Consider the following 12,319-nt stretch of genomic DNA (forward strand, 5'->3'; position numbering starts at 1 on the left):
GTTTCCGACTCCGATTAGGAGCCGGTGAACGGAGGAAGAAGACTCCCTTCGGGAGTTCTTCTCCTCTGTTTTCCTTCCTTTTTTTTTTTTTTTTTGTTTTGGGCTTTGGATTCGTTGCTTGGGCCGGACCTCACATCATCATCAGGCTTTTAAATTTTTTTAAAGCCACATCAGCGTCGGCCGGTCAATTATCCACGTCTGTACCGAATTTTGTCAGATCAGATTTTCGATAAGAGAAAATGATCGAAATTGTATCTTATGAGTAATATTAAAAAAATTTAAATATTTGAAGGGTTAAAATTTAAAATTTTATATTTTAAAGATCACTTAAAAAAATTTGATTTTGTCTAAGGTCAATGAACATAATTTATCAAAAAAAAAAAAACCAAACGCATGTTAGGCAAGGGCTTTCGTGGTCAAAGAAAAGAACGCGCTTTCGGGATTAAGTCACACCTAGAAGCTTCGAAAACCGGTCGAGACGGCGCTGGTTACACGCATCAAGGCCAATAAAAACTTGCCACGTTGATATTTTTCCCGTTGTAAAGATCGTTAAATGATAAACGGACAACTGGTGGCCGTTATCGCCAGCCAGAGTAGTAACGCCTCCGTGGAACCGATCACCACATCAGGGCTTCCTTCTTCTCTTTCTTCCCCTCATCGATCGAGTCCTCGCTCCAACGCCAGTAGAGTTCGTTTCGATCGGATTTTTCTCATCCGTAAGAAAATCTATCTCTTTTTATTTTCGATTTGACCGGTCGCTTTTGTGATTCGGGTCGGCTTTTGATTCTAGATGTTCAGCTCTTCGTGTTATATATTATTCAGATTTTTTTTTTCTGCTTAAAATCTATATGTATATCGTGACTAAGTTTCATTCGGCCATTTTTGATGCAAAAATATATTTATTTTGGTGATATATTATTATGAGTACGGGATATATCGATTTGGGATTTTTTTTCCTCGTTCCTTCTTTGTAATTATTGTTGTGATGGAATTGAAAAGATTTACTCAAGCATGATCAACTTTTAGTTATAAGTGGTATTGGTATTCTCTGCTTTTATCTGTGCTAAGAACTTCTAGGTCTTCAGAATTTTGGATTTAGGAGGGACTTTTATTTGTAGTGATTTATCTTTTTGACTGGATTTTAGTGTCATTGTGGTTCTGTCACTTTTATTATTTCTTAGTTTTAAATCCTTAAAAACATTTGATCAAAGGGAATCCGGCTTTAAATTTTCCTGCGACAGATGGGTCTTTCTGTGTTTTTTTTTTGGTTAGCTCCATATCTAAGTTCTTGGGTGTTGTTGCAAGCTTGTTCTAAGGTGCTGTTGGAGGCTTGTTCCCTGATTTATTTTTTCCCGATTTTTGTCTTTAAACAACTGTTTTCTAGTTTTCCAGATGATTAGCTGTTGTATGTTCAACAGAAAGTTTACATGGTCGGTTGATATTGATGTGCTATCATGATACTGATGTTCTATCATGTATATTTAACCAAAAAGGTTTCTTTTTTGTCATCTTTCTGCCTATAAAACTCTGACTTTCAATGATGATGTAGTACCTTAGTTTACAAGAAGTTTACTGTGTGGTGATTGAGTGTGGGATTTTTTTTTTCCTTTTTTGCTTATTATTCTTGCCGGCGCCGCCCCCCCCCCAACCCCTCCCTAAAAAGGGCGAAAAAAACCCCTTCTTTATGTTAAAGCACAAAAGTTTTATGTTTGTCACGTAATTTTTATATTTTCTGAGTTTTTGCCACTCCGTTCCAGCTTTCTCTATGTAATGTATATTTGATTGACAATATACCAGCTTGTGTACCTTCTCATCATCATTTTGTATGCTTAGCAACCTTCAGATGCATGCTCTTTGAGAGACTTAGAATTAGTGAAGTGTCGCTTGTTTGGTTTTCCTCCCCATACCCTTAGGCAAGTTCACGTGGAATCGATGGTTCTGAAATGGTTTATCCCTGCCAAAAAAGAGTTCTGTCATGTTTCTCTTCTCTTCTCTCTTTTTTCTTTGGTTAGGTTTTCCAAAGAGCAAAATTATAAGTAGAGTTGTTGACAAAATAGAGGATGCTTTTCCTTTACCCAATTCAAAATTCTTTGTTCTTTCATGTTTGTTCTTCTAAAAATTAAACTTTGCATTGGAAAAATGATTGGTCCCGATAGATCGTGGAATCAAAAACCATTGTTGTGGAAATATCTCAACTTTGTCAAATTTTTTCGAGCTTTTTCCACAAAAATCGGGAACATATTTGATTTTTAATTAGCAGCTAAAATTCTAATTGAATTTGCAATGGCTTAGTAATCGGTGTCCATGAATTGGGCGATGATTGCTGACAGTACATTTCAACTTTATGAGTAGTGGTCAGCAAGAATGCAATTATTGGGATTTGCTGATGCATCACCAATGACTCAGCAGCTAGTTGGTTTGGTGGGATTATTTAGTGGTGAGATGATTCATGATTCAAGCAGATAGAAGGATTAAGAGTACAATAATAGAGATGTCATGAGATGTTACTGAAAAGATGAAATTATCTGATTTGTTGGATCATCCATAACTGTGGCCTGGTTACAGAAATATTCTAATGTGAAGATGAATTTGAAATGTCATCTTAATACCATTGAAAATGTATAGATATGTGAGACAAATAAGTCTGGTTATTCAAATCAATCTACAATTGAGAACAGTAGGGCATCATGAAGCTGGATGGAAATTCTGAAGAGTAACTGAGTGGCAAATTGATTGTTTTGTAAACCCCTGATGGCAAGGTTGTGCAGATTGACAGTTTGGGAACAGATGGATGCTTTAATCTATGAACTTTTTGCTGGATTGTATTGCCGAGGACCAAGAAATAGATTCTGGCACTGAGGCAATATACTCATTTAAAACTGTTGTCCAGCTAATCACCGGATTTGATGGTAGCTAATGATCCATTTTAATCAAAAATCTCTTGTCTATGTGTCTTCATGATCCTGAAGACTTCTGTATGTGCTTTGTGGCTCCTGGATCATGTTAATCCTATTCAAACTAAATGGGTTCTCTATGGGTACATAAGTTAGGAGATTCCTTTGTGGGATGCCACTCAAGCTCATGTATCTTCATGGCTTAATCAAGGTATTATTTACCCATGCAAAGTTGAGGAAAAACACCACATATGAGGGGGGATAGAATGGAAGAGGCCAATCAAATGTGTTACCAAAAACATGTTGTTTTATTGCAGAAGATGAAGAGGCTATTGAAAGTTTTTATTTTATTTTATTTTAAAATTTAATGAACTACTATCCACGGACAAATTTAATGGATACATAAAAGAAATGGCTGCAAATGACTTTGTCAAGAACTTCTAACAACTATGCGTTATAGTGGATATATATTTATCTCATCACATGTTGGCTAGAAAATATTACATCAATTCTAAACATTATATTTGCTGGTTGTAGATGGTTTACAGATTAGGTGGTTTATAGGGTGGTTAGGACATATTAGGTGGTTTCCAGATTGGGATGCCCCTAAGACATGCTAATACTGGCAGAGGCATCATTAGAAGAATCAAGAAGCTAATTTGTAGTCGAAAGTATAAAACATGGCATGACCGAACAGGAACCTTGATATTGTAAATTAAGGTTTTGAAAGAGAAGTGGAAAGCCAAGCGTGACATGCATCTGACCTGATGCATTCAGAAATCTCACTGGTGGTTGTCTTATATGAAAAAATGTCACAAATTATGTTCTGCAGCAGGTTTCGCATGTAGAAAATGTATGTTGATTGATGGCTTAAAATATGTCAGTTGCATCGAAACCAACAGAGGCTCGATGACTAGATCTTCTGTTCCAAGCAACTGGGGAAATTGCATTTTGTTGTTAATAGTAGGTGTAGTACAGGCCTTATTGCAGGTGACTATATCATGAAATTCGACCATAAAGCGACCATGCTAGCAGGTTTATATTGAATGTCATGGTTGCCAAGGGAGATAGGGCATGTTGATAAGCTTTGGCAGGGCTTATGGAGTCCACCGCATATTCAGGACATATCAATTAGCTGTAATAGCCCCTCGTGGAGTCTGCCATGATTTCAGGACATACTAACGATGTTAGATGAATCTTGACGGAGATGTTGGGATGAGTTGACCTTTGTATTGGTTAGGAAGAGGCCACATATTACTTTCTCTATTGTTTTGATTCCTTAGAAATTAATTTCAAGTTCGAACCCACTTAGGGGCTTTATTTTTTCAGTAAAAGGCTTGATCAAGATGCAAGTCTTCTTTCTTCCTCCCCTTATTGGAATATTTTCTGTTCTTTTGCTCTTTTCTGCACTCAAGCAGTGTAAATCTGCTTCAAGTTCTAGATGCATATAGCCACAACTATCGGAAGGAGCCACCAGCCTGAATAAGGGTTTCTGGTCCAACTTAGCTCAGATTTGATTATACCGGCTTGATCTGCTTTTGAAGCAGCCCCTATAGGCCCTTTCCAATGCTCAACTCAACCTCTTAATTGTCTATAAACATGTCTGTCTCAGTACTCAGCCCTTTACAGAGCCCTTAGCTTACTAACAGTGACCAGTCTACCACTAAGTACAGATCTTTGATCAGCAAGCTGGTCTGTTGTCCGCATGACTCCAGCCATTGCCACTAAGTACGGATCTGTGATGTTTTCCATGTCAGTTCGGCTGTTGTTTGATTCCAAGCCTGTCATCATTTGTTTTTCAAGCTTGAAACCCTTGGTAACTTATGCCAAGAAAACCCTAATGCTAATCAACAATCCTTCAGCATCTCCTAATAAGATCTGGTAGATGAGCTTGGGATCCATCTGTTTGCTTACATAAAGCTCAAACTATTACTTAACTATCAAAATAGAACCCTACCCCTAGCCTTATGACATGAGAGGATCTACAGATCAGTGAAGAGGTGCTGCAATTACTTGTGCATCAGAGAGGTCTTGGCTAGGTGGTGTAGTTAAGAGCAGCAGAAGGCCATGGAAAGAGGGTGTTAGGTCTTTCAAAAATATGGCCAGGGTTTTAGGTGTTGCTTGGTCTTATGCTATTTCCTCATTAGATGATCCTAATAGGCTAGAAGTTATAATCAGTTTGGCGCTGTTTGGGAATGTTTTTGGAGACCTAGACAGTGCATTCTAGAGGGCGGAAAGCACTTTCAACAGATATGGTGGTGTTTGGTTTTTTTTTTTTTTAAAAAAGAAGTGCTTTCTAGTTTCCCAAAAAGTTGAAAAGCTTCCATTCGGATAAGCTCCATTTTAGAGCTTTTCCCCAAAGCACTATTTGGCTCATGTTGGGAAGCTGCTTTTCGTTTAATTAAAATTTTGTATTGAACAAAATGCCCATTAACAAATCATGTAATGACATTATATTATATTATGTTATATTATAATCACATAATTTTATTATAATATTATATTACATCATATTACATTATAATATTATCATACTATATAATAATATGTTACTATATTATATATATTTATATTATACATAATATAAAATATTGTGCAATGTCCTTTTTTATCAATTTTGCCATACAAAAAGTCAAGGTTTGCTATATCGGTCGATATTGATGCATACCGACCATACGATACTATATTGAATTGGTATATGGGATAGACAATCAGCTACCATATTAGACATACGGACACTATAATAGGATGGTACCTAAATGGGGGCCGGTATTGAAATGGTGAATCTCGCTCGAAGTACTTTTCAGTTTAGTTACCAAATAGATGTATAAGTTTCACAGTACCTTAGAAATGTAGCTGTCAAACAGCAAATAATTTTTTGTTAAAAGCTCCACTTTCAAAAGTTCTACTGCCAAAAGCTCTACTTTGAATAGCAATCCCAAATAGGGCCATAAGTCTATCATCAAGCCCTATTGGCCACTTGTTTAGGGTCAAGTCCTAACTGAAGAAGGAAACTTCCTCTTGTTCTTCTGATTTGTTATTTGTTCTCCTTTTTCTTATGACTTTGGCTCTTTCTCTCCCTTGTCTCCCTCTTTCATTAGGTTAGTTACTTTCTTGCTGACAAAACACAGCATTAGGATTGGTGTTTATCAGAATCTGAGAATGATCTGAGCATGTTTCAAGCTAGCAGCCGAGAGAAGAGCTATTGCACATTAATCAGATCAAACTTCATTTCTAACGTCCATCAGGGTTACATCACTATGGCCTCTGTTTACTGTGGTGTAGTCTTTATCTTGGGCTTATCTGTGAGTATTTTATGGTTTGGGTCTTTATTTTTTAACAACAGACTATCTGATCTCAGTAGTTCAGCTGCATGAACAGTGTTTAGTTATTTCCTTTGCATTAAATTTTTTGATCAGCCACATTAATTATATGCATTCCATATATTTATCATGGCTGATTTCTTAATAGGATCAGATAGCAACATTAGAAGTTTGTTCAGGTCCATGATTTAGGCCTGTCTTCTTATAGGGTCTGGCTTCAAGTTATTAAAATGACTGTAATCCTGCAACCCACTGTTTATTGGGCTGACCTAGAATGATTGATGAGCAGGGTGATCTACATTCTGTAAGGCACAATACATGTACCTCCACAAGGCCACCAGATTGGCTTTATGCTGAAGAAGACAACTAGGTAAAAGGGGCGATGTGCCTTGCTCCTTCCTTATGATGCAATCAATTAATTCGACTATCAAACCAGTTTTCAGATGTTAAATTGGTGAGACAAGGGCAACGAAAGTGAATAATTAGAGGAATTTGCTGATATCCAGTTTATATGGGCTTTCCATGAATCTTTATGCTTTTAGGAGTTGTTAATAAATCTAAAATCATTGATTCATGCATGTTTGAACAGTTCTATTTAGTGTGCCATAATGACTGATTTGGCATATTGGTCCATATTTTAAGTTATGGTAGATCAGTGAAGTTAATTTGGTCAGCCTAGGTGTCTCTATTCTTTATAAGAAATTATTATGGCTGAATATTGGTGGGGCACTGAGGCTCTAGCTCACTTGAATTAAAGGAGAATGCATGATAATTCTGGACATGACAAATGATTGTAGGCACAGAGGTACTGAATTGGGTCTGTGAAATAGTTATTGCTATCTTAGGACATTATTTATAGTTTAGCCGATGTGTCCATCATATGTGGCCGACTGTCCTTAAGGTAAATATAGTGAAGTTTCCCTGTTTCAAGATTGATAAAGCTTGGGCAATCTATAGTCTACCATTGTTCATTTTCCCCCTTTTCCTCCTTTCTATGTTTTTATTTATTTATTTTTTTGACTCTTTTATCTAGATTTATCGTGAAAGGAAATTGTTAACCATTCAATGATCCTTAGAGACTGGTTAACAATTATGGGTTGCTTATGCTGTATATCATGTGAGTTTGTCCCTAGTATCAGTAGAAAATTTGAACTGCAGAGCTGCTGTTTAATATCTCCACTTTTTTTAAAAAAAAAAGAAAAAAAAACTATTTTTATCACTTATAGTTATGATTTGATTATATATTCCATTTAGACGCAGTCTGATCTAATTCATTGTTCATTAGCTCAATCATGTTTTTTTTGGGTGCAGTTTATTTCTGATGTGCAACGTGTGTGTTTACTCACTGTTTGTCATCATTGGAAATGCTTCATTAAGGCAGAATTCTTGCACAGAAAATTTGCATAGTTGATGCAGAACTTCCATTTGGTCCTTCACTGGCAACCAGTACTTGGTATCTTACAGTATGCTAGGAATAGCAACATGACACATCTCAGTTGTGTATCTTTTCTGTATGAGAGTGGTGTTATTCTAGCTAGCTTTGTTCTTGTAGTCATGTACTGGAACTTAGAATTCTATACATGTTTGCAGTTTTATCTTTGTGGTTGTAACCTCAAAAGTTACTTATTGTTGTTATTCCGTATATTGGAATTAGGAGGCGTTATGGCTAGCAAACGTATTCAGAAGGAGCTTCAGGATCTGCAAAGAGATCCTCCAACATCGTGCAGTGCAGGGCCTGTTGGGGAGGATCTGTTCCATTGGCAAGCAACGATCATGGGTCCTGCAGACAGCCCCTATGCTGGAGGAGTGTTCTTTGTCATGATTCATTTCCCACCTGACTATCCATTTAAGCCTCCAAAGGTCAACTTTCAGACCAAGGTAAGAAAGTCTCATATTATTTTTTCTATTTTCCATAACATTTTTTTTCCTAAAGATGATGCTTGATTCCAAATAGTATTTGTACATGTGCTTTCCCTCAGGATCTCAGTATATTATAGAAGTGCAAACTATATTGCTGTTTCTGATTCAACAGGAAACTATTGGCATTGGATGGAGGTGGCATAGGTGCCAATTTTTGTTATGTCAAATAGAAAAATTCAAAATTATAAAAGACTTTCTTAATAAGTTAATTTAGTTTTAGAACTTGTTGGTGGTTGAACTTTATCATTTTAAGATAGTTGTTAGTGGAATCGTATGAGCATACAGGGAGTTGCCTAATAAAATGATAAAAGTAAATCATGTGCTGGAGGCTTACCTTACTAATGTTCTAGACAGGCATGCTTCCTTTTCCATATTTCACATTTTAGGTATTTACTTCTGCTAGCATATTATACAGAACTACATGCCTTTCTTCTTGGGTCTAATTTCGGATCTTAGTTGTAACAGGAGTTTCATATACTTTTTTGAGCTTTTCCATGTCTGAGAGGACAGCAGATATGGGCTGCATTCAGTTTGGGTTGTACAAAGTTCCTTTTTCCTACTAGATTAAAAATAGTTCATAAAACAGGATTTTCTGAAGAGTGCCTTAAAAAGTGTTTAATGTAGTATTGTATCTTTGAGTTGATCTTCTAAGGGAGCATGGAGCGGATTACTTTGCATACTTTTAAATATTGTTTGTTTCTGAGCTATTCGAATATCCGATAGATGATCTTGATTTTCCTTGTTGCTAGGTTTTAGCCAAAACTTTTCTTGGTCCATCCTTTTCATTTGTGTTATATATGGGGATAGTTAGCTGCATGTATGCGATTGATCACTGAATTTCCTTCCTGCTGTCTGAAGAAATATGAACTGCTTTCACAAATGTGCATGATGACCCTTCATCTATCTGAGCAGGTTTACCACCCAAACATCAACTCCAATGGCAGCATATGCCTCGACATCCTAAAGGAACAGTGGAGCCCTGCTCTGACCATTTCAAAGGTTCTCCTTTCCATCTGCTCTCTTCTTACTGACCCAAACCCAGATGACCCTCTTGTCCCTGAGATTGCCCACATTTACAAGAATCAAAGATCCCGTTACGAGGAGACAGCCAGAGCATGGACCCAGAAGTATGCCATGGGCTGATGGCTCGCTGTTTCCGAACTCAGCAGGGAGAACCTTTTGTTTCCAAGGACTAAAACCAGACTAAGTGCTTGTGCTAGTTCAAAATGGCATAACATGCTTGGTTTTATATATTGACATGGGATGGAGCCTAATGTTATGGTGCTTTGTGGTAGGTTTTGTCCTCCGTGGAACTCAACACGTTCTGCATCCAAACTTTGAATTTATAAAATTAGAAGTCGTTATTAAGCATAAGCATGGAATCTTTGACGGTGCTGCCTGATTGGAAATTAAATGTTCTGAAGATGGCGTCATGTGTCTGTTTGCTGGCTAGTAAACCTTATTATGATAGACAATGATCCAATGAATTATTAATGCACTAATAGGTTAATTTAATAAATAATATTCAGCTTGATCTTGGTGTTATGCTAATAATTGTTAGTGAAATCACAGGTAACTATCGTAGTGCTACTACAAGCAAATTTTCTTAGTTATAGCTTTAAGAAGAACATGGTTGTGTAATGGCTTTAAATTCTGCTAGAGTGGTGGGGTGTCTCACTGTTTCGAATGTTGGGATAGGGTACGGTTTGAAATATCTGGACATGACGAGTGGGGAACTGGATCAGGTTGGGATATCTGTGGGTGCTGGAACTCCGGACATGGATATCTTCTTCCATGGAAGAACCAGAATTGGCATGTTCAATGATATTTGAAACTTTCATCAATGTTAGATTTTTAGTTAGCTTTGCTTAGCTTTTGATGCTTCTTTCTTGATACCGGCCTTTCTGTTACTCTCCATTGAGAGGAAGAAATCACAGAAGGGCATCCAAGCTACCAAGTCATCGCCAGCGGTTGCAAACAAATCATCAAGCTAAAACTGAGAATGGCAAGTTAAATCTACACCTGAATTGTCGCAGTATCCAACGAGTAGGTACATTGATCAGTTTGTTGGAAACTGAATTCAAGACTCAATCTCGTGTGGTGCTAAAGTTTTGAGCAAATTATGCATTATTTACCAAATACCAGGATTACACATGCTGGAAGGTGTCCCTAAGGCACTTATTAATGTTACTCCACAATTGTTAATCACTGACATGCTTTATGTTTGTGGGTTACGTAACTATAGCTAATTAGATGTCTTGAGTGCCAAATATCTTTTAATGAATTTTCCAAAAAAAATCACTAATAAACTCTCCATCTCCGGTCAGTTCTTTTGCCATTATGTTAATGGTAGGGATTTCCTTGAGTCATGCATGAGGGGAAGCCAATGTTGTCACAAATATGTGGAAGTCTAATCCCTTCACAGTTGATATGTCATTGGAGATATTCAGGGCATTTTTTCTTATCAAGTGCCTTGAGGCATTCATTCATGGCACTCTCTTCGTATTCGAATTTCTTGTGCTTGTAATCTGTACTCCATGGCATCTATTGTTACAGCAGTTGCTTGGGCCAAAACAATCTTGGTTTGGCAACTCAATATTTAACCATCTCAATGTATTATATAAATTTGTGTGAGTTACAATAATTCCTCCCTTCCTTTTTCTTGGTTAGCTAAGAATCAATGTATAACTTCAACCAATAATAAGTATAATAAACTAGTGAGGATGTGACCATAAGAAATGACTCGATATGGGCCTGTACTAAGGCTTCTGAAACCTAATGACTTGCCTTGCTAGGTGACCTGCTTCCTCTAAAAGAGAAATAGAAGATGCTCGAATCCTAGTTTATTCTTCTCAGCTGGTTAACTAAGTGTGCTAAAAGGATCCCCACATAACGATTTCAATCATTGATGTGATCATGGAGCAACGCAGTTTACAATATTTGAACGAAAAAAGCATAACTGGTAAAACAATGCTGCACATTGGGCACCGGGACCGGCAACATACTCGGTTGATAACTAGTGGAAGGGTACTTTCTCCACCTTTTCGTCTCAAGACTCTAGAAGGAGAAGTATTAAAACTCAAAAAGCATGCTTGCAGTCGACTCCATTAAACATAGAATGGTATGAACCACATGGGATTCAGCCCAAAAGACAACTGATTTCTTCTCCCACTCGTCCACCACACCCCTTTAGCATTGCTTCTATGGACTCAGAACCTGAGGTATGCGCTTCATATGAATAGCCATGCTAGTCCCTTGACATGTCTATCGTTTATTGAATAGAATTTGGTATAACTAGTGCAGAAGCTGTATCGCAAAAAATCTTTCCAAAAAGCCTGAGGAAGTAAATAAATCAACCAGAAAAGAAGCTTGATTTTCAGACTTCCAGCGAGCAGTGAATTGCCACTTGTTCAAACAAAAATTAAAAAGATAGGGGAAGCAGATTAGAAGATGATTCATTTAAGCTTATTTTGTTAGAAATACTCATAAGGTGAGCTTCCATTGATTATAGACTAATTTTTATTCTAATTTATTATAAAAATATGGACTAAGTTATCATTTGAATGAATGGTTAAAAAGCTCAGGATTACCTATGATCGTATTATTTTAGATTTTATTGTCTTATTCATATGATGCAATAGATATCAGTATAGGTCTAACTCATCTAATGGGCTTTGTGATCGATAGACCCATTAGCATTACTAACTGAGCTAGATTCCTATTCTACTCTTAAATATATCCACCTGTAGAGAAATCTTAGGGCATCAAGATCTCCATGTTCCTGGAGCAGACTTATTCCATTGAGGAGACAAGCATAAAATGGAGACGGAGAGAAATATCTATGCCACTGTTGTTGATTAATTTTTTCACAAGATGCTGGTACAAGGATCGTTAATGATCGCTTAGAGATTTCAAAGTAAGATTGATTATTACTATTCTTGTTCTTTTAGGATCTATTGTTTAATAATCTTTGTATTCTAATCTTCTGCATGAGATCCACAAAGTTTTCCATCAAATGGTATCAGAGTAGAGCATGAATTTTTTGTAGAAGATTAGAATCAAAGAAAAGATCAAAATTTTGAAATTCAATCAAAAAATAAATAAACAAATAAATAAATCAAGAAGAAAAGGGATGGATCTCCCATGGCCATGCCCTCTTCTCCTTTTCTTCTCACCGACCAG

At 36.8% G+C, this 12,319-nt stretch overlaps 1 protein-coding gene across 4 annotated transcripts; it reads left to right on the top strand.

Moving 5' to 3' along the window:
• Nucleotides 1-538: 538 nt before the first annotated feature.
• On the top strand, nucleotides 539-9,511 carry LOC105039005 (ubiquitin-conjugating enzyme E2-17 kDa). Of its 4 annotated transcripts, none has more exons than XM_019848654.3 (4): nucleotides 581-716; nucleotides 7,529-7,712; nucleotides 7,872-8,095; nucleotides 9,050-9,511. In XM_019848654.3, the coding sequence occupies exons 2-4, from the start codon at nucleotides 7,628-7,630 to the stop codon at nucleotides 9,278-9,280; spliced, it is 540 nt and encodes a 179-aa protein (XP_019704213.1). In that variant the 5' UTR covers nucleotides 581-716; nucleotides 7,529-7,627; the 3' UTR covers nucleotides 9,281-9,511. The 4 variants fall into 4 exon arrangements, with proteins under 4 accessions (XP_010913269.2, XP_073098771.1, XP_019704213.1 ...); XM_019848655.3 differs by having other exon boundaries at nucleotides 7,529-7,670; XM_010914967.4 differs by lacking the exon at nucleotides 7,529-7,712 and having other exon boundaries at nucleotides 539-716.
• The last annotated feature ends 2,808 nt before the right edge of the window (nucleotides 9,512-12,319 follow it).

Source organism: Elaeis guineensis, chromosome 1 (assembly GCF_000442705.2).
Source record: "Elaeis guineensis isolate ETL-2024a chromosome 1, EG11, whole genome shotgun sequence".
NCBI lineage: Eukaryota > Viridiplantae > Streptophyta > Magnoliopsida > Arecales > Arecaceae > Elaeis > Elaeis guineensis.

What these genes read in the sequence shown, in the direction of transcription:
- LOC105039005 (XM_010914967.4), top strand. Translation starts at nt 554, where the DNA reads ATGATAAACGGACAACTGGTGGCCGTTATCGCCAGCCAGAGTAGTAAC. An exon ending in CGATCGGATTTTTCTCATCC is followed by an intron (nt 717 to 7,871) that starts GTAAGAAAATCT and finishes TATTGGAATTAG; the next exon opens with GAGGCGTTATGGCTAGCAAA. An exon ending in AGGTCAACTTTCAGACCAAG is followed by an intron (nt 8,096 to 9,049) that starts GTAAGAAAGTCT and finishes CTATCTGAGCAG; the next exon opens with GTTTACCACCCAAACATCAA.